The sequence below is a fragment of the Camarhynchus parvulus genome, chromosome Z, assembly GCF_901933205.1.
Source record: "Camarhynchus parvulus chromosome Z, STF_HiC, whole genome shotgun sequence".
NCBI classification, from domain to species: domain Eukaryota; kingdom Metazoa; phylum Chordata; class Aves; order Passeriformes; family Thraupidae; genus Camarhynchus; species Camarhynchus parvulus.
Window position 1 is genome coordinate 17,970,117 of NC_044601.1, and position 21,218 is coordinate 17,991,334.

At 38.0% G+C, this 21,218-nt stretch overlaps 1 protein-coding gene across 4 annotated transcripts in view; it reads right to left on the reverse strand.

The window, feature by feature from the left end:
• Window positions 1–843: 843 nt before the first annotated feature.
• The window catches only part of GRAMD2B (GRAM domain containing 2B), a 41,990-nt gene continuing 21,615 nt past the window's right edge, over window positions 844–21,218 (reverse strand). For 2 of the 4 annotated variants that reach the window (XM_030968557.1, XM_030968554.1), the window contains exons 2-14: window positions 18,011–18,133; window positions 15,919–16,000; window positions 15,540–15,606; window positions 14,494–14,597; window positions 11,063–11,158; window positions 10,313–10,384; window positions 10,116–10,196; window positions 9,376–9,487; window positions 7,605–7,727; window positions 7,329–7,416; window positions 6,713–6,814; window positions 5,127–5,220; window positions 844–2,110 (exon numbers count right to left, since the gene is read on the reverse strand). In XM_030968557.1, the coding sequence (XP_030824417.1) occupies window positions 2,069–2,110; window positions 5,127–5,220; window positions 6,713–6,814; window positions 7,329–7,416; window positions 7,605–7,727; window positions 9,376–9,487; window positions 10,116–10,196; window positions 10,313–10,384; window positions 11,063–11,158; window positions 14,494–14,597; window positions 15,540–15,606; window positions 15,919–16,000; window positions 18,011–18,133 (1,186 nt within the window). In that variant the 3' untranslated portion in view covers window positions 844–2,068. The remainder of the gene's footprint in view (window positions 2,111–5,126; window positions 5,221–6,712; window positions 6,815–7,328; window positions 7,417–7,604; window positions 7,728–9,375; window positions 9,488–10,115; window positions 10,197–10,312; window positions 10,385–11,062; window positions 11,159–14,493; window positions 14,598–15,539; window positions 15,607–15,918; window positions 16,001–18,010; window positions 18,134–21,218) is intronic. The other 2 variants (XM_030968556.1, XM_030968555.1) reach the window with 2 other exon arrangements.

Consider the following 21,218-nt stretch of genomic DNA (forward strand, 5'->3'; position numbering starts at 1 on the left):
TATTGCATTCCATATGGCTAATGATAAGGCCTTAGCCTGCCTGATTCACTTAAGGCACCTATTATCTCTCTTTGTCCCTGTTCTTCTGTAGAAAAGCACAGACTTGACAATGTAAGGTAAGTAAAAGGCTAACTCAGTTCAGCTGCTGGATATAACCAAGTCTTCTTGTAGTTCCTTTGATAAAAGTGACTCATGGCATCAATTTTTCAACCACAGAGCTAGAGACTTCTGATAAAGAATTAAAGGGAGGGAACAAGAGAAGGTAGAGGATGAGGTGAGAGTCCATAACATTACATAAACTGTGCAACTGTAGCGGAGAGTAGGGGGAAAAATGGAAAAAACCAAACTTTTTTTCAACAGTTTTCTTGTGAAGCTGAGTTTTCCAATAAAGTCACAATAGCTGAGGAAGCAAAAGCAGGTATTTCAATAGGGAGAACAGTAAAATCTCAATAATTTCTTACATACTGTGCTCATGTGGAATCTTGAGCCAGGCAGGCATGTTAGAGCCCTCAGAGCCCTCTAATCTTCCTTGGCATTCTGATACCCATCCAATATCCTCCAAGGAGGAAACTTGAGAAACCTGGAGAACTTGAGAAAACTATTAATAGTCCCCAAAACTCTGGGGGCCAAATTTGCTCTTACTGTTGTTATTGAGATCCAGAAAGAAGTCCACACACAATGGAGTCAGAGGAAGGACTGCAGCAGGATGCAGTTCCCAACCCCTTGTGTTGCGTGCTGGGTTTTGCACAAACTGTACCATGAGGTATAAAGCCTCATGAACATCACATTTGACTAAAACCGATGGATGGACATGGGTTCATCCAAATTATAGTACTGAGTCGCTGGTTTTAAAAAGTTTATTTAAACAAAGTAGGTACATTTCACAGAAATGGTTATAAAATGCATAGCATATTATAAACAATACTGTTACTTCACAGATAGTAGTTATTATCCTAAATATTGCTTTTTAAAAACTAATGAGCCTGCTTGGTGAATCAGAAAGCTAAAAATCCCCATCTTAGGCACTCTGGGAAAAAAACAGTATGTGATACAATGAAGCAGGTGTCCACTTTTTCATTCACTCTACTGATTGTTTGTATTGCTGCACCATTAATTTGCCAGTTCTCATTATGTGGAAATATCCAGTCCCTGGAGTCACATACCAAGACCAGATTTCCATTTACTGGACTACAAATTGCACTTGCTCAGCCAACCAAAACCCCATGCAACTCCAAGGAAAGCTGACTGAGGACCTTCGCACTGATTAACTTAAAGGACAGAGACCACATGAGTGGACAGAAAACAAGCAGTTTTTCTAAGCTGTGCAGGTGTGTCACACCCATATTGCTATTCATAAGCAACTTGATTGCAAATTGGCAAGTCCATACAGATTTCAGGCTTGACTTCAATGGAACCTGAATGCCCAGCAGAAACAGACCTTACCCTCAGTGGTGATACAGTGTCACAAAAAGTGGACTTGAGCCTTTTTACAGTGCTGGAGAACTGAGCAGACCTCAAACATTCATGACTTAGCATACCCAAACACAGAGGCATCTGTTTTCTGATCTTTGGGATGTCAGGGTGCAGAGAAGTAAGTAAAAATAAGAGCACAGCACCAATCCATAATCACAGCTAAAACAGATACCTGCTCATTCACACAACACTTCAGTACATGAATCATGACTGACATTCTTCACGTATACACTTGTATGACAATAGGCATAAAGTAAATGTTGAGGTAAAAGGATATGTACCAGGCTTGCACTGGTGAAAGCAACTCTAAAATGAAGCAAGCTATAAAATCCATTAATTCACACACAACAAAGAAAAATCCCCACATTTTTAAAACATAGATACATGTAGACCAAACCATATATGTTTGCAAAATATATAGATACATGCTGAAGAATCAACTGAATTTTTTGCATTATGACATGAGCTTTACAGTAGTTTAAGCTTGGCTTGGACTGAAAATAAAGAAGCTTGAACTCTGGCCAGCAGAGCTCCTTTGGAACAGCTTGTCGAGACAGAAGAATGAGGTCTGAAGCAGTCCAAGAACATTGATGTTTCATTCACTATCTTCAAGTAGTTTTTGTAAGTTGTTCTGTATCTTAGAAAAAGGGAGAGAATAAGTTGTGAGGCAAGAAGTGTTACACTGCATTTTAAATAAAAAAAAAATCAAGACACTCTTCAATATACTCTGTCTGCATGTTAATTCTGTCACACCTTTTCATACCTCTGGTATTCCTGTTAAATGCTTCCCTTATTGTAAATGTAATAAAAGTGCATCAAATGTAACACCTAGACAATCAACCAGCAAGTTTCATATAATGAATATCCCCTCAAATTTTCTCCTATAGATTGTCTCCACCATTAGTCATAAGACAGAAATAAAAATCAGAGCTAGAAGCAATGGGACAAGAAAATGAATTATTTTCACCTTGATCAAAATCCAGTAAAAGCCTCAAACTCCCAAGTCATAGTTCTATGGCTAAATGGATAATTCAAATAGTTTTTAACAGCTTCAGCCATGATATGTGCACAGTAAAGTACAGCCTTGTAACCATTACCAGACATGTCCCATTTACCAGATACAGTGAACTGATTGTGGGCTATCTCCCTTTAGCTGCAATGAAAGTAATGTCAGCCAGTTGTATCCTCCAGAATAATTTGAACAGATCTATTTTTACACAGCCTATTTATCCACTTTTCATCTCCTTCTCCTTAAAAGCAGAGAGGAGGGAATGGAGTGGGTCACATCCCCAGACACACACATTCTCAATATCTCAGTATCTTAGTAACTTGCTGGCACTGGTTACAGATTTAGTCACAGCTACTTTCAGGCTTTAATTTGAGGAGCCACTGTACTTCCTGTTCAAAGATACCACTTTTCAGTCCTACGTCATGATTTCCATCCCAGATGCACACCTTTCTCAAGAAGGACATTTTGAGGAAAGGGAAACAGTAAGAAGCACCTAATTTTATGAGAGTTGCTTAACATGAAAACAGGAATTTCCTTTTAGCTTAGCTTGGTAAGTTAGTGTAAGGGAATGAGTAATATTAGGCCATATTTTCCCTCCCACAACTTAATGCTTTATCCTTTGATAGACATGCTGCATTTTAACAAGCTGCTAAATGCAATTAAAAGACAAGTTAGCAGAATTCTGCTAAACAATGGCAGTTCCTTGATTCCAAGTATGAAGGAGAACTTGTAAAAATCACAAGGTCTCACTGAAAAAGTCATTGCTACATATTCGTGCATTAACCAATTTGTAACTGCAGAGTAATTTTTAGTTTTTAATCTAGATAATCTCAGTGCTCCAGTTTACAGTGCTGTGGTCACAGGGAAAGTAAGGAAGACGTGATAAATTATACTAGAACATGTATGCTACCTTTGCTGCTGCAGCCACTTTTCACTAAGGCATATGAAACTGGTAAACAGCTGCAGCAACTTTGCTCAGAGAACAAAAAGCTGTTAGATTTCTAACCACTGCTCATCTAGATTAGAACAGGATGTGGCAATATGCAGCTACAGGCAATTCTGATTTAGCTTGTATGCAGAGCACTTCATTGCCCTGAATATATGGCAGATAAAGGTAAGTCTTTAAGGCTCCAATCCTGTAGACACTAAACAAAGCAAGACACTAAACAAAAAATGCACACCACTTAAGACTCTAATTCAGGACAGAAGGTCACTTCTCTGTGAACAGCTGAATGACCTAACCATCCAGCTGTTCATTACTGTCTCCAAGCAGAGACTATATAAGGGAGTGGGACAGTGCCTAGCCTTGCTGCAGAGGGCTGGCTGGCTGGCTTCCCACTGAAATGAGGTCTCCTATGAACCATCTTGCCAGCCTGTCCCAGACAGCCAGAAAGCAGCAACCTCTTAAAATGACCTAATTTGGCTGAAGACTGTATGGTTACCAGATCATTTTTCCTTTGTATTCGCACTGTTATTATCCAGAAAATACAGAGGGGTTAAGCCAGCATTACTCTAGATTTCCATAGCCAAGAGGGTAATGATGTGGGGGAAGAAACTAATTTTTGGCAATATTTCTAAAACCTATGCCATACATGTAAACAGTGATATTTTATATTCTTAGCTTTATGCTATTTGAAAAATTTGGTTTGGGGGAAAAAAGGCATTGAAAGACTTCGGCACAGACTCAGTTTTAGAAACAGAGGCAAAAATATCCCATGTGACTCAAGCACAAAGGAATTCAAGTAACTTTTGGTCTTGTTCCACTAGTGATTTTGTCGTGCTCTGCCTGTGTATGTGTACCCAACACACAGCATCTCACCCACCCGTACTGGGTGCATTTGTCAAGGTTTGGAGGCAGGTGGGGCAAGGTCTGCAGGGGCAGCAGCAGTGTACCAGGGCCAGGGGCTGCCCTGTGCTGGAGACAGCCATTCCAACAGCATCCAGCAGACCCACCCCAGGGCACAGCCACGAGAGCAGTGGAGTCTCTGGTAAAGTGTTTTAGAAAGGGGAAAAACACCAAATAAGGAAATAAGGTCCGCACAGCCACTTGTTTCGCATAGGCTTCCAATTTAAGTCACCAAATATGTTTAGTTTTCCAATAAGAGAATGGTAAAAAGTGAAGGTCAGGTATAGGGAACTGCACAACAGGTGCAGCAGCATTTGTGTGACTGGAATAAAACAAGCAGATCTCAGCCACTCTGTGTGAAGAAGCGGACTGCATATGTAAGCAAGCACCACTTTTCTTAATCAAAACTCCAAAACTCCAAAAAAGCCCCAGACAGAAAAATTAATCAAATACCAATAAAGGTTGATTTTAAAATCCTTAGCCCTGATGGACTAAAAAAAAAAAAAGAAAAAAAAAAAGTTGAGATCACTACGTAATGCAATAATCACCCCTGAAGTGTCTGCCTCAGGGACGCTTGGCCTGGTTATAAGCTTCAGTTCAAGGCAAAGCTTTTACACATACCAATGTTTATACTAGAGTTAATTTATAGTCTGAAAACTAGTCCTTTGTCTAGGAAAAGATGCCACCTCTTGGTATCAAATTTGGGGTAACTCAACACTTTTTAAGATACAAGATCACAGAAACACAGCAAGAACCCAATTGGTCTATCAGCATTTGCATTATATCATACAATGTTACCTTTTCCAATTTTCTAAGATTAGCAGTTAACTCATCACAAAGGGCATCAGCATTAATTTGCAGGTGAGATCCCAAATCTTGGTGCACTTGATGTCTGTCAAACAGAATAAAATGTAAGTATGACAGACTCAAAAAATGAGGAAAACAGAACTGGACACACATGTAGATGGAAACAGCGCCAAAATTGTAAACTGCACTAGGAATGTCATTCTCCAGAAGTTTGGATAGAACACTTTTGAGCTATTTCCCCTGAGAAGTTCTGTAAGTTCCACATCCTGTGACTTGGAGGAAATTGGAAAGCCCAAGCCCTTGACACAGCAGAAGTGCACATTAGATCTTCCTTCCTGTATCTTGTACTGTTTGGGATCAGAGCAACAGAATCAGGACTTTATTGTGTTAGTGTTTTTAAAGAGGGATACAGTATCCTGCTAATAAAAATATGCCAGAAGTGAGAAAAAAGGCTTTTGACATTGCTTAATATGTGGGACAAGTTTATCCCACTTCTTGGATTATAAAATGGTAAAATATAAATGCAAGGCTGCATAGATAGAGCATCATTTCCTTCTATCCCTTTTTTAATAAAGAACCTGGCTCTGTCTTCTGACATATGCATACAAATCCTACTGCTTTCCACAGATGACAGCTGAGACCAGTTGGATCATAAACAGCACAGTCATTGTCTGATATGACCACAAGTGCAATGTCAAAGTGACCTGTTTTGTCACAGATGGGTAATCAAAGAAAGCTGAATTTAAAAGCACACTTATGTAAGAGCTTGCTAAATTTGAACCACTTTACAAACAGTTCCACCATGCCTGAGTCAGTTCTGTCTTGAATTTTATTTTTCCCTTCTCTTTTTCACGTGGTGCTTTTCCAGCTGTCATCATTTCCACTCATGTTGCATGTGGCTGCAGGTTTTGCACTGAGTTTATAAATGACTTTCAAAGCCATATTTTTCAGAGCAGCTCAGGGAAAAAAATCTGTTATAAGAAGGGGAGAAGAGTTAATGCAAAATCTAATGCTCAATAAACTGATTAGTATTCTCAGCAGTATCCAGTTTAACTTCCAAACACAAGAGCAGGGAGCCCACACAGCTTATAGAGGTAAACTATTGTGGAAAAAAAACACATACCTCTGCTCTGCCTCTCCATTTAATGTTTGCATATTCCTATTTATGCAACATGGAGACAAAAAAAAATCCAAAAAAACTAACTGCAGGGGCAGATGACAGCCATGACTTCAGTTACAGAAAGGAATTACTGATGTAACTATGGTCCCTTTCCCTATTTCCTCTTCAAATACACAGACAGTGTCCCGTGGTGTGTTCAGATTTTGCTTTGGTTTGGTTTTCTAGTGTGGGGTTTTTTATTTCAGAAAGACAGGATATCAGTTTATAAGTGGTACAGAGACAACACAAAGCTTTATACAAACAAGACAGACGCATTAGCTCAAAGAGCATGAAGTATGTTTCTAATATACTAATCAAATTACACTAAGACTGAAGACGGAAGTTACACCTTTTTCATGGAATCATTGCTCTGGAAAAAGATTTTAAATCACCAATGCTTTTCCAGAGTTTATCTTACTCCTTAATATGTGAATCAAAGGCTGTCATGGACATAAGGCGTTCCTCCAGGACACTGATTTTGTATCTCATGTAGAAGGTAGAAAGTATTAAAACACAAACACTGTAAGAGAGAAAAATAAAGTGTATCAGTTAAGGAAACTTTAGCAGCACCTGACAAATTTGTTGTTAAAAGCCATTTAAATTATTACTTGCACATGTTCAATAATAAAGGTATTGTTCTCAGAAACATCTCAGGAATAACATCAATGGCATTCAGACAGTTATGAAAATCTCAAACCTGAGTATGTTTTTGCTAAATGACAGGCAAAAGGAACCTCTGCAAGTACTTAAATATTTTTAAAATTTTCTGAACCAAAAGACCCTTTGCTTTTAAAAGTAAATGGCCAGTTAAGTATAAGCCTGATGCAGCAGGCTTATATAGATATATATACATATGTATATATGTATATATGTACGTATGTATATACATATTTCTGGGAAGTGTGAGGCCACAGTTCCCAATAATTTCCTTTTCTCAAATACAGCTTAGATTATATCAATCATGCTTACATTATATCAATCACGTAAACATAAGAAAATCCTAGTTTTTGACCATCTTGTTATTGCTAACTTACAGAATTGCATAAAATACAAGTACATAGTTCAGAGATAAGAGCTTCTGGGACTTCACTTTGTGGAGGAACCTGAAGGCTTCAGAATGGCCTGCAAGGGAAAGAACCAAGTCTTACTTTGAGCAGAGCAGACCACAGAATATAAACAGTGTTTTGAAGAATGCAACAGATAATGTAGAGGGAGAAACAAGAAAGAGCTCTTCCATGTTATGTGAACTGATGTACTTTGCAAACTTATCTCAAGTTATTCCAGCTGCAGATCTGTCCTTGATTTCTTACCATTTCGAGGACTGTTTCGGGCTTTTCCATCAGGCCCACGTTTACTATGTGCATCTGAACGAACAGACTTGGCCTCAGGCTTGGAAACTTTCAAATGAGTCTCTGTTTCAACAACGTGATAATCTGTCAAAAGAAAGAATTTTAATAGAGGTGAAATTGTTCATAGCTTATTCTGGTCAAGAAATAACGAAAGAGGAAAATTTTAAAAGGTGTATTTCTGTACTTTTGGGTAAAAAGCAGAAGTTGGTTTAGTATCCTTGAAACGGTTTACGTACTAGTTCCACATCAACACAAAATAAAAAGAGGCACTTGGATTGAAAGAAGATAATATATGTTGCATTTATATTCCAGATCTTTTAAAAGATAGCAACCCATGAAAATCTTGAAAGCTACTATTGAATTTCCAGGCAGAAGATTATAGTCACAAAACTAATCTCTCGAAAGGCCTGAATTTGCTAGAGTAATGATTCCAAATTACTTTAATAGCAACACCAAATGGGGATAGTGCATTGTTACTTTAAAAAGGACATTAAAACTTCCTATCCAGACTGTCTTTAAAAATGCCAGTGGTATCTTGAAAGAACTGGAACAGAAAAATCTAATCACACTCAGTTTCATGCTGTACCTGTTTACCCTGGACTTGCTCTAATGATGCACAAAAAACAACCATGAGTGACAGACATGCTACCTTTCACACCCACTTTCAATTCCTTTTCCTAGGATGGTTCTTTGCCTGGATATTTGTTTTCATTTGTGGAAAAAGAAATGGCTTGAAGTAGTTACTAGCCATCAGGAAGTAAGACAGCAAGTTAAAAAAATATTTAGAAGCACTCTGTGGCATGTGATGATGCCACAATTTAATGAACAGCACCACTGCAAATGTACTGCAAATGTACAGATGCACTGCAAACGTAAAATATCAATGAAAGCAAATAACTCCAAATCATTTGGCTAAACAAAAGACACAGAGCAAAAAGGAGTTAATAAAAAATAACATGACAGAGAACTGCTATAAAAAATGACAGTATCTTTCAGCAGTTTCTTATACAAATTATAGTCAAGATGGAACACAGAGTACTAACAGCATAACAACACATTAATATCTTAATATATATTAATTGTATAAGAGAATACTCTAGGTTTTCATAACAACATTCAGGATGAGCTATACAAAACAAGTATTGCTGTACTCATGAAGTTATGAAATGAGGTATGAAGAACAGTTGCCAGTTAGGTGAAGAACTTGACACAAGAGATTACAAAGAGTGTGGTAAAGAAAGAACAACTTTGGATGGTATCTTCAAGTATCTTAATAGTAGCAAAGAATAAAATGAGTGTTTAAAAAACCCCACAAAAAAACATGTCAAAAATAACCTTGATGACCAAAAGTGACCATAGTACAAAGTGTTATTGGTATAGATCAGAAGTTGCACTGTGACATGCACTACTTTAGAATGGGTTTTGATTGTTTGTTTTTCCTTTGTGTTTTAAAGCATGAATGGCTCCTACATTCTATCTCTGTTCACATGGCTAAGCAACTGGAACCAGCAGCAACAATTTAGATCTGCTGATGACAAAGTCATTGCCTGAGTCTGGATCGCAGAGGGCCATAGTAACAGAAATGCAGATACTGGGGCCTTGAGGAAGATCTCAAAATGCACATAATTCTCCAGGACAAAACAAATCTAGATTCCACATCAGAAGGGGATACAGATGCAAAACTGAGAGCTAGTCCATTCTCCTTCTCTTGGGGCTCCATGATCCCACTCACCTTGGAAGCACTCCAGCTCTGGTGTCTGTGAGCCTGTGCTGCTGGACTCTTCCATCTCTTGTCTTCGCTGCTGCACTATTCCATCCAGATCAGAATAATCTTCATTGAAATCCTGATGGGGAGAACAAATCACAAAAAGGCTCAGCCATGTTCTAAATCAAAACAATCTAATTTCCTCTAGAATCTGAACCAAAGATCCAAGCTTTAGAACTGTTTAACCAGGAACAATCTCTGACATCAACATGTTGAGATCAAACTAAAAAATAAGCTCCATAAGATCACCAGAATTCAAGCTTCATCTCCTACCTTGTTTATAAGAAAGACTGTTAAGTTAGACAAGCTGTGAAGTCTAGGGCAAGTCCATAGACTTAGACTGGTTATCACATGCAGCTTCACAGCTCTTTCAGATGAGCAACTGTTTTACAGAGGAAGGTTTGCTACTAGAAACACTGCAAAAACTGTCCATGGCAGACTTTATGTCAGGACAGTGAAATCCGACTGCTAGACAGAGATATGGAGAACACACAGACCTTGAATAAATCCAAAGCATACACATGTATATAAACTGCACGTCACAGATAATTATGCTAATTATTCCAACTGTTTTCCAGCTTAAAGACTCATGGAAATTTTAGAAACAGATGTCATGATTTTCTTCAGTTTCCTTTCTTCAGGCATTATAAATAGTACTTGCAATGAAAGATGGATGCAATAAAAGAACAAACTTCTAAGCCATTTACCAGGGGCAGAGTTCTAGGGCGATCAGCCCTGAAGCTGTTTTCTGCAGAAGAGGGATTTGGACTGTTGCCCATGCTTGTATCCTGAAAAAAAGCAGCACTGTCAACAAGGAACACAAGCAGAAAGTACCATTTCCCAGCAAGATAGCAGTAATAATGAACACAAACTACATACCATCTTCACTGCCGCTAGTACTTACGTCAAGATGTGTACAGATAGATTTTAATAGCTTGTAGGTGGTATCTCTGGAGAGTAGTGAGACAAACATGTACTGCAAAATAAAAGTTCCAAGACTGTTTGCAAAAGACATACAGTTTTCTTCTTATCTAAATAAAACTTGACAGGTGATTTTGCTGGTGATCAAGTAACAAAGCATGGCAGCAAAAACCTGTGGTCCTTTCTAAGCCTTCGACTTGATGTTTATCACACAAACACAGAACAGGCACATAAAAGTTACCATGTTCTGCTGCAGGAACAAGAACATAATCCAGATCTGTTCTTTCTTTTAAAACGCTTTTCATGCTATGCTTTACCTAACCCTTAAAAAAACTCCAAACAAAACCCCAAACTTGCTTTTATGTACTGTCTCCTGCACCCACAGAATATTTGCGTAATGAAAATGCATTGTTTCTGAAGCTGCTCATAGGATGATCATATTTTCTACTGATTGATGCAAGTACAATTCCTGAATATCACTGTAAGCAACAGTTTTTGTGTGTCTAAAGTATGACTGGTTAGGTAAGAGATACAAGTAAATGGCAGAACACTGACAGAGCTGCTAACAAAGAAGGTAACCGTCTGTGCATGCACCTCCTGACTCAGCTTTTCCAGTTCCTCTGGTGCTATGAGTTCTTGGAAAACAGGGAATGAATGATTACAGAGACCACGTGGTAAACAGAGATTTTATTTATTTTCTCACTGAAATGCCTTGTCCTCTATCAGTACTTACCCTATCTGTCACTGTCGCTATGATCAGAGCATTTGGCACAAGAAGGGCAGTTTTGGTTTTCTTCAGAAGGGTCACTGACAGCACAGGTATACTAATCTGAAACAAGGTAAATGCAGCATTAGAATCCCAATACTCACATACAAATCTGCATCACACTCTCTCCCGCAGGGCCAGCCCAGCTACTGGGATAAGCCAGACCTTCAACACTCACCATTTAAAGATGTCTCCACTGCCCTTCTGATTACTATTATTTCATGTAAAATAAGAATTTGTTTGTGTCTTCCTTTCCTGATCCCTTCTGGCTCTCACAAGACTATGCGCTTAGTGCACTGCAGATCAGCAAAATGAACCAATCTTAAAGCTATACTTCTTTGTTTAGAAACCAAATATTTCAGAACATATCAGACAAGAAAAGCTTGTTGAATAATGAGCATAAAAGTCTTCCCACCACTTACAGATCTGCAACAAGCAGGTGAGTAAACAGCTCATCCTTCAGCAAGGTTGAAAGACCCAATACTGGCACACCTGCTGACTTCAACTGATTCCTGTGTGTGCCAAGGAGGCAGTTTACATTTACACTGAAAAGTTCTCAATTTTCCTTCCTCCTTTATGTTTACATCCAACCACATCAGAGTAACATCTGCTAAGTTTCAGAGTATTTTACTTCAGATATTCTGCATGGGTTCTTCCTGTAAATACCAATTTACAACAGTAAAAAATCTGTTTGAAGAGAGTGAGTTGAAAAGCCTAGAGATTTAGTGAGTTAGGCAAATATAATAATCCTGGATATGTATATAATATAATAACACCCATGATTAAGAAACAGATCCTCTTAAAAATATCTTTGGCACAGTCTCTCAGATCTACCTGAGAAATTTGGAAGAAAGGTTAAAGTGTTTATAATTTGTTCAGTTAGTAATCACAGCACTGAATTAAAATATGCCATTGGAGGAGCATGAATTTACTCTGTGCAGTTTCTTGAACTTTTGTTCAGAACAGTAACACAAAATCATGAAATGAAAAAATGTACCAGGTTAAAAAAAAATCTCCATAAATAACAGTTTGGTTGCAAGACTGCTAAATACTGCTTGAGCACAAATCTTGCTACAAGAAAGCAGCTTACAAGTTTTCTAGCTGGTTCAGTTCACAATTCACCTTAAAGAACTTTAAATCAGAGATGTAAACGGCATTCTGCTGTGTGCAGTTTAGATGGACAACATCACTGTAATCAAAACTAATGTGTGCATTCAGCACTTGCTTACTGCACTGCTCCCACAGCATTAGATTGGAGGGGTGGAATCACTGTTTGATCACAAATACTTTTATCTGGAACAGTAATTGTTTCAGAATAAAAGGTTTACCTGCAGGCAACATAGAAAGTAATTTAAAAGGGTAAAACAGTGTCTAAATCCAAGAAAGACTCAAGGCCAACATATACAGCCAAATGAGTGCTACCTGGAAAAAAGTTTTTCAATGCCTATTCAATCCTGAAGAAGCAATCTTTTACTTTTGAATATACACACTGTTTTTACTGCATACTCAAAACTCCTGAATTGCATAGCTGTTCCTTGCATGAAAGCTTTCAGGAAAAAAACCCGACATGCAGCTAGAACTCCTATCAAAAATTAATTGGAATGTGTAGATCTGCTGTTTCTCACAATGAAACACTTAATCCCTAAGCTTATATGGTTTTACAAGTTTTAATCAACAGAAGCTTTGTGTCTTGAAAACTTTGTCAGTGTATCTGACTGCTAAGAATGCTCCTCTTCCTGTCCAGCTTGACTTCCTCCTCCCTTTCCCACGACATCATTTTTCACTATATCCCTGATTTTCAAGCTTTTTTCTTGATGGTATTTCTAAAAGCAGAATGAAGCTGTAAATAAATGATAAGGACTATCTCCTTCACTCTTAATTTTCCCCACAATGTTTTCTGAAAATAAGACCCAGAACCGAGTAATTTGCAATATTGCTATAATTACATTTCCAGTGTTTATTCTAGCCTATCTTGTAAAATGTTTTTCCTCTTCAGCATATATGTAAGTATGTATATATTCCTGAATTAAAAACCTTGTTGACAAATAATTTCTTAGTACTACATCATCATCATTCTGCATATTTTTACCAGTTTTTCTACTCAGTAAAGTTCTACCATATTCTTGTATACATTTAGCTTAGTTGGCACTACAAAGCCGTTCCACAGTTTGAAGTAGCTGCAATTGTTCACAGTGAATCAAAGACTGCTAGTACAGCAGCTTAAATGTTAAGAAATTACAAAGATAGCTGTTACTAATATTGAATGACAGTAGTCAACCAGTTGTTTTTTATTTTGTGTCATACAGCTTTCACCATACACACCATCCACATTAATGTACTGTCTATGACTAGTAGAATCCATTAACTAGAAATCAACAACAGTCCTGGGCCAAGTGGTGGAAGACAACAACCCATAAGGTCACCATGGACAATACGCTATCAATAATATTAAACAATCTTTAAGACTTTTATACTTTATAAAAAGCCCGTTAACAACAGATGGTACACCATCAAAACACTTGACCCCAGAGAAATGAGATAATCTCAACCCCTAGATCAACCCCTAGATCACTGGATCTAACCGGAAGCTTTGTTCAAGGATACACCTGAAAGGAAGAAGCCAAAGAAATCCTTCAAGCATTTTGATCTGTTTCCCTAGATGCAGTCAAAACCAAAGCAGTTTATGTAAACAAAGAGCACTCCAAAAGCTCCAAATCAACAGACCCAAGTCTTTGATTTTTTTGTATGCGTATCATTCACCTCAGGGGTACTAAGCTTTAGGTGGATCACCAAGAAAGACTAGTTTATGATCTTCCCAACAGTTCACCTCTCAGTTCTGATCTGCACACTGGGCTCACAAATAAAAACCTTGCCAACTTGTTTTTCTTTTATCCTGTTCTTTGTTTATGCAAAACAGCACTGCTACAAGAATCCTTCAGAGAGCTTTGCTACTCAAGTCAGAAGCCAGTTTTAATTCTTGCTTTCTAAATCCCTTAATATGCTTGATCCTCCTCTCCAGTGCCCCAGCTACTGCCTTGAAGGCCTCAATACAGCCTTCCTTCCTCCAGCTCCTCCTCCTCTTTTATGAACTTAACCCAAGAGAAACATTTTTGCAAATTGTGTTACATGGTTTTGACAATGCCCTCATTGCGGCTCGTCGGATCCTTTCCTCTCATCTGTTTCTTTCAGACACGAAGACCTTAAACAAAAGATTCAATCTCTAATAATAATAGTGTTCAGTTCTAGACTGTATTTCAAACACCACTTATAAATAATGATTGTACTCAATAAAACTTGGAAGTATTACTATTCTAGCCTTGCACAGTAGTTTGAACTTCTGGTGATGAACAAGTTGTTAAGAATAGCATTACTGTTCTATATATAAACATTTTACTAACCTTAGTGTCTTTACCAAAGACTTTGGAATGGAAGCAAATCCAGTTTTCAGAAAGGAATAACTTTCCTTGGTACAGAATTTCTTTCTGCAGAGCACATGTAAAGCCTGAAACAAATAGAAATTCTATAATCTTGAATGTAAATCACAACCCAAGCCAAGCCAACCTGGCTTCTGTTTTTGGTTTTTTGTTGTTGTTGTTCTTTTTACAAAGTTATGATATGTTTAGGTTTATGCCTTTCGATTAACATTGTCAAACCTTAAAATTTTCAGTAAGTTTAACTAATACTGACAAGCTCAGATGATGTCACAGGCCTAAGTTTAGACTCAAAGTATTTGAAGGACAACAACTGAAATGAATAAAATGAATAGCAACATGCAATTGGCCTCCAAAGGTCAAAAATCTTTTCTGAGAGAATGTGACCTATCTTCCTATGAACTTTTTACTAACTTCTAGGTAATTGTATTACTTAAATGTAAAGAATTTTAATGAAAGGTTTTGTCTTTAAACTTCCAGCTCTACAGATGTTGTCTAAAATGGATGTCCAACAGAGATACAACACATGTAAAGTAATACTGCTTTTACTTCACAGACATTGAGCAAACCATTTCTTGCTCATGAACCACCTTCCCTGCATTCCTTTCAAGAAATATTTGCTATACATGTCTGCGTATAATTCTCTTCTTATAAGTACTACATCATTAAAACATCATTAAAACATCATCAACAGCAAAAAGCTAATCACTTGATCAATGCTGTCTCAAGTAATGTCTTTATTAAGAAAGATTCACTGCATTAGATTAGGCTACTCTCCAGGAATGGCAAAGTGGGCTACAATTTCCAAATAGACCAAACATGAAGAGATTTAAGTTTTCCAAGACTACAATAAAATGCCCACTGCATGTGGATCAAGCCCTGTAGCTCTAAGTAAGTGGAGTTAAAAGTTTTTAAAATTTAGGTAGCTTCTCTTGTACATCACCACATTGGCTGGGTAACAACATTATCTAGGATCCACAGGCAACAACAACAACACAGGGATTAATACTTACTTTGTTTCAGCGGCTCATCAATGGGAACATCTAGAAACAGCTTATGAAAGTGTGCGTTTGCCTTCAGCTAAAAAACAAAAAGCCCGACAACAAAACCACACACACTTTATTAGATAGTCTGACAACCAAGTGACCTTAAGGACTTCCTATCCTCCACACACCTTCCCATTCTGCCCACTTGTTTTACAGGAAATCCTCTTTTTTTCTATGTGGTTATTAATACTATATTGTGCTTTATCCAGACTCAAATACACTGATGACAAAGGAACCTGTGTCCTTGTACAACCATGAACTATAGTGCTGCTAAACAAAAGCCCTGTCATAGTGGTTGTGTTTACTTTTACTCTATGTAGGCAAACAAGTAGAGTCTCTGCCTTACCTGATTTGAGGCACGTTTTTTCCTTTCAATCTTGGAGTCACTCTTGCTTATCAGGACTGGACTATCTGCGCTGCTCTTGATCCTGAAGATTTAAAGCATTTGATGTAAGCCTGTCCCCAGTTCATTGGTCTTGGTAAGAAGACCAATTCTTTACCAACAGAATGTGCTTTTCCACGGAACATAATAATTCTTTAGATAACTTATCTAAATCATCAAGGATTATGCAGAGATAAAGAGAAGTGTATCTTTTCTTAAACTGTTGACTATGACAGTCTGATGAAGGTCTCCTTTTAATTTAGAAGGGGTATTCTAAATAACCAACTATCTGGTAAGGAAATAGAAAAAGTTCAAAACATTTTTCCAGCTTAATGAATTATCACATTGCTTAGCTTCACCTTCGTTTCTGGGCAACATATGAAATACCAATACTAAGCATGCACATTCCTTACTAATTCAAGATAAAATGATCAAAAGCTGAGTAGTTGAGGCGGAAGGCAGCATACAGAAAGTGATGACCTTGTAACACAAGCTACGAGCTCATTAGAAAAGTGCAACAAAGAATAGGTACACAAGTCAGAGGATTGCTATGGAACTGAGTAGTGTAGTGTAATGTAATGAAATCATTAAGATAACCAGCAACCCTACAGGAAATGAAATGGAATTCTGAGTGCCAGCTGTATAGGTAGCTGTACTTGTACAGCTCCAGCCATTTATACTGGGAATCCAGACAAAACCTCAAACAACTTTAAAAAAATCAAGTACAGATCAAATTCTCTGTGGATGGCTGGGAGAATCAGTTTTGCTGTTTTATATAGGAGGAATTAATGGCATGGATTCTTCAGAAAAACAAACAGAGAAGGGGACAACTGTTTCATAAATCAGAAAGAGGAGAGCACTCTCTGAGAGCACTCTCTCTGAGATCTATGTGGCACAGAATAAATGCATATTAACATACTATAAAAATCAGGTAGCTCTTTTTCAGAGGCCCTCAGGATGCTAACTGAACAGCAGAAGAAAAAACACATCACATGACTCATACTGAATGAACTGAAACATATGTTGCGCTAAAGATATAGTAGGGAAATAAAGGTGCTACAAAAGTTTCCATTACTGCACCATATGAGTGAGAGGAAGAAAAACCCTAAGTGCTATGGAGACACAGCAGGAAATAGATTTTATAGCAATCTGACTTAGACACTGACTTAGCACAGAAACCAGCTGCATAGTTCAGGCAGTCCCTCATAGAAGAAAACTCAAAAATATGTGAGTACATGTATTTGTGTGCTTATATAAAGTACAGGTCAAACTGAAACAAATTGCGAACCTGACAAAAATCTTATATTTAGCCTTCACCAAAAGTAGTCAATTATAGCATATGAGAAGTAAGACTGCAATATTTGGGGGGGAAAAAAGTGATAACATATTCCTTCAAATATCTTTTCCTCAAAGATACTTAATGAAATTAAATTATGTTTTTTTAAAATATTTGCCTTGTGACCAAAACAAGTGTCAGGCTGACCACTGACTTTTGCACTGACTGTTCAGTTGACAAAGCGAAAGGGATGTAAAGGTTCAAACCATCCACATGGGATTTTAGCTTTTAGAAGCACTTAAAATGCATTTCAGTACTCCAACAAAAGAAGAATGAGTACCTTTGTGGAGACATTAGAAAAATCTGATGCAATATATGGCACAGAGTCCAAAATTAAAACTTATGTCATAGTTTTACCATGGACAATCAATATTCCAGCATGAAAGTGCTCTGGAAACAGGCCAGGACTAAAACTGCATCTCTGTTTGACTGTCAAATTGATTACGAAAGGAATGTAACTAGCAGTGGCACCAAACAGTGCAATATATTTTTTCCTAGAACAGGGGAACTAAGCCAGCTCAGAGTCTAAATTCTATTGTGACTGCTTGCAATGGGTAACACAGCAACTAAGGAAGGTGCTTGGATTCCAATTCACATATCCTAGGGCAACTTAACCCTAGGATATCTGATAAATATTGCTACCCAGTCCAGCTTTTGAAGTGGGTTGCAGCCATTTTAATTATCTTACTAGAAGAAAACTGACAGTATTTCTGGCATTACCTATCAAGATCAACTTTTTTCCGGTCATCAAAATACTCCATTTCACTGGTAGGGGTCTGAAGTGACACAGTGGGTGATTTTCCAGCCTTTCTTTTTTCATCAGTTCCATTTTCTCCATCTGAACTGCAGGGGGAAAAATAAAAAAAAAAAAAAAACAAACAAAAACCAAAGAAATAGAAGTGTATATTACAGGACTCACAGTAATGTTGAATGCCACTGCAACATATCAACAATACAGCATATATTAAAGAACAAAATTGTAACTTATATTTCTTCTGATATCCTGAAAAAATCTACTGGCTCAACAGTACTATACATCTGAGCTCCAATACTGGAATTTCAGCAAGGAAAAGCGGAAAATTGAAAGATTGCCATGGATATTTCAGCACTCATAAAATTTGTAGCTCTAGCTTCCATTCTGAAGAGAATGTCTCGTTTAGGAAAAATGCATTCCATGTTCAGTACTCAGACTCAAATGACTAGTGGAAATGAATTTGATTGGCAAATCACGAGAAAAAACATCTTGCATGGCAGCACTTGGTGCTTAGCAGATTATTTGTAGCTCAGTATTGCAAGACGAAGATGGGTCCTATTTTGCCTCTCACTTCCCATCTTCTGTGTGAATCCACATGCAGTATCTTTGCAATAAAGGTTTCTCTCCAAGTACAAAAAGCACTGGTTTTATTTTAAAAAGCAGCACTGCCACCACAGTGCACTGTTTTTTCACAGCACGTGCTGCTGCTTCAGAAATGTGTGTTGTGGACCCAGAGTCTGAAGGCTAAGCAATGTACCATTAGAGCCTCCCCCTGGCTTCCCTTTTCATAACTTTCCAACAAAATGACAACCCAGAAAACTTGGAGAAAAAGAGCTATTATTAATAACAGGGTGTGAAGAATGATGGTATTTTAAAATGACATGACAAATACATACACACACTTGCCTGCAGATACCTGAAGCTTCACAAAAACTATAGAATGCTCTTAGGATTAAAGAGGAAAGCCAAACCATGTCACCCACTAATTTAATGCCTGGCCTGAATGACTCCATTTACAGAAGCTTTCCATTATAATATTTAATTTCTGCTATTTTGCAGCAAGACTACAGCCATCATGTGGCACTGTCTTTACTATGAACAGTTTTTTTTCTTACTAAGGCAAAAGTTTTGTTAACAGAAGTTCTCAAACTAATTTAATCTTCTTTTAGGAAGGGCACAAAAAGATCTTTTGCTTTTATTGCATTCTGATGAGTAAGATCAGTAGATATGCTTCACTTTAATTGAGGTCCAATGAGGTGTTATCCTACCTCACAGATAAACTAGAACTTATGCCACAGGACAAATGCCAGGATTCTCAAGGCATCATTCACACAGAGCAGTTATTTCCATATCTAAGCCTTCTTCAGCACCCTTAGCACTCCTCACCACAGCGGCACTGAATTCCTACTCCCTAAGTCTCACGTTATTACTGTGACTTTCAATTCTTTCAATTATACACAAAGCCGATATGGAAAAACCCTATTATTTTCCCATAACTTCACTCTTGGATCAGCTCTCCCTTGACCACACATCATCAGCTTTTATTTTCAGTCTACACAAATGACAACTAAATAGGCAATTCATGAGATTCAAGTGGAACCCAATCTGCCTGAAAAAAATGAATAAGCAGCTTTATGCTGTTTGAGATTTTAAACAGACAGACAAATGGACTACCTACTCAAAGTTCTCCCTGCAAGCATAGGGGAGTTTGTATTCCAAATGTTTGCAAATCCTGAAAATGTCTTATTCACAGTCTTGCTGTATTTCTATTACCCAAATCCTTGGGCTCCAAGAGTGGCCAGAGAGTACCAGAAATGAGTGGGATAAGGAACAGGGTGAGGCAAAATTGCCAGGTTCAAAAAAAGCAGCTTAGCATTGAAAGTCCCAAGTGAACAGAACTACATAACACAGCATTGTTTTTCAGATTAGTTGCTTGAGCCTGAAGCCTGACTGGTGTCCATCACTGGTGGACTGGCGTCCTTGGTCAGCCTGCTATTCTCACATGGCAATGCTACCAACTTAACAAGGAGGCAAGTCTCAGGTCTCTATAGTACAAATATCTTTTTAAAAAATCTATAACACAGGTTCTACTGCTCACTTACATCTGTCAGCATGGTTAGATGCTTTGCTGCTGCATTTTTACTTACAATTCATGCTCTCTTTTCATCATCCATTTTTTCTGTCTTCTCTACCAACTTCTACTACTCCTGAATCTCTAGTGTCTGAACACATTCCACCCAGCTGCTTTCAGGTGGCAGAGAGCTCAGGCATCCCAATATGCTAATCCTGCTGACAGCTGTGTGTGGGAACACTGAGCTGACTTGTGCCAGCCTGCTCACCTCTCCAGGGTACCTCCTGAGAACAGCTGCACAGCTGTGAGGAGACTCACCCATGTGACACATGACACTGACAATAGCAATAGGGTGTTTTCCTACCTGCTGATACAGTTTCATCATGTCTATCCTTCACCCTATGTCCTTATGCCTCCTTCACATAATGAAAAACTATAGATGGATTTGTCCTTATATTTCTGATAATTACAGCTCCACACAGCAGGTACTTTCTAAGTATCAGAAGAACCCTTCCCTTCCCTTCCCTTCCCTTCCCTTCCCTTCCCTTCCCTTCCCTTCCCTTCCCTTCCCTTCCCTTCCCTTCCCTTCCCTTCCCTTCCCTTCCCTTCCCTTCCCTTCCCTTCCCTTCCCTTCCCTTCCCTTCCCTTCCCTTCCCTTCCCTTCCCACAAGTAAATTAAAGCACTCTTCACATTTTCATGAGTGAGTCAGTACTCGTAAATGCTTTGTAAAAGAGCACAAAAGTCAGGAACAACAACAAATTAGATTAAGAGCACTTAGAATCACTGTAGTCATTCTCACTACAACTGTTGGGAGTAGACGCACATAAAAAAAGAGCCTGGATTTGCAAATGTCAGGGCAATGCAAAATAACTTGGTGACACTGCGACCACTGAAATGGAAAAAAAAACCAAACCCAAACCTCATCTATTTGGTACTACCATCAAGCCTATTAAAATAATAGCTAAAAGAAAAGATGCTGTCTCTAGTTTCCAAATAAAGAGCAGTTGTCATAGGGATTATTTTCAAAGCCAAATCCTGCACTTACAGTGCAATCATGTATGGCATCTAAGCTAGTTAATATAAACATTAGTTGTGTTTAAGG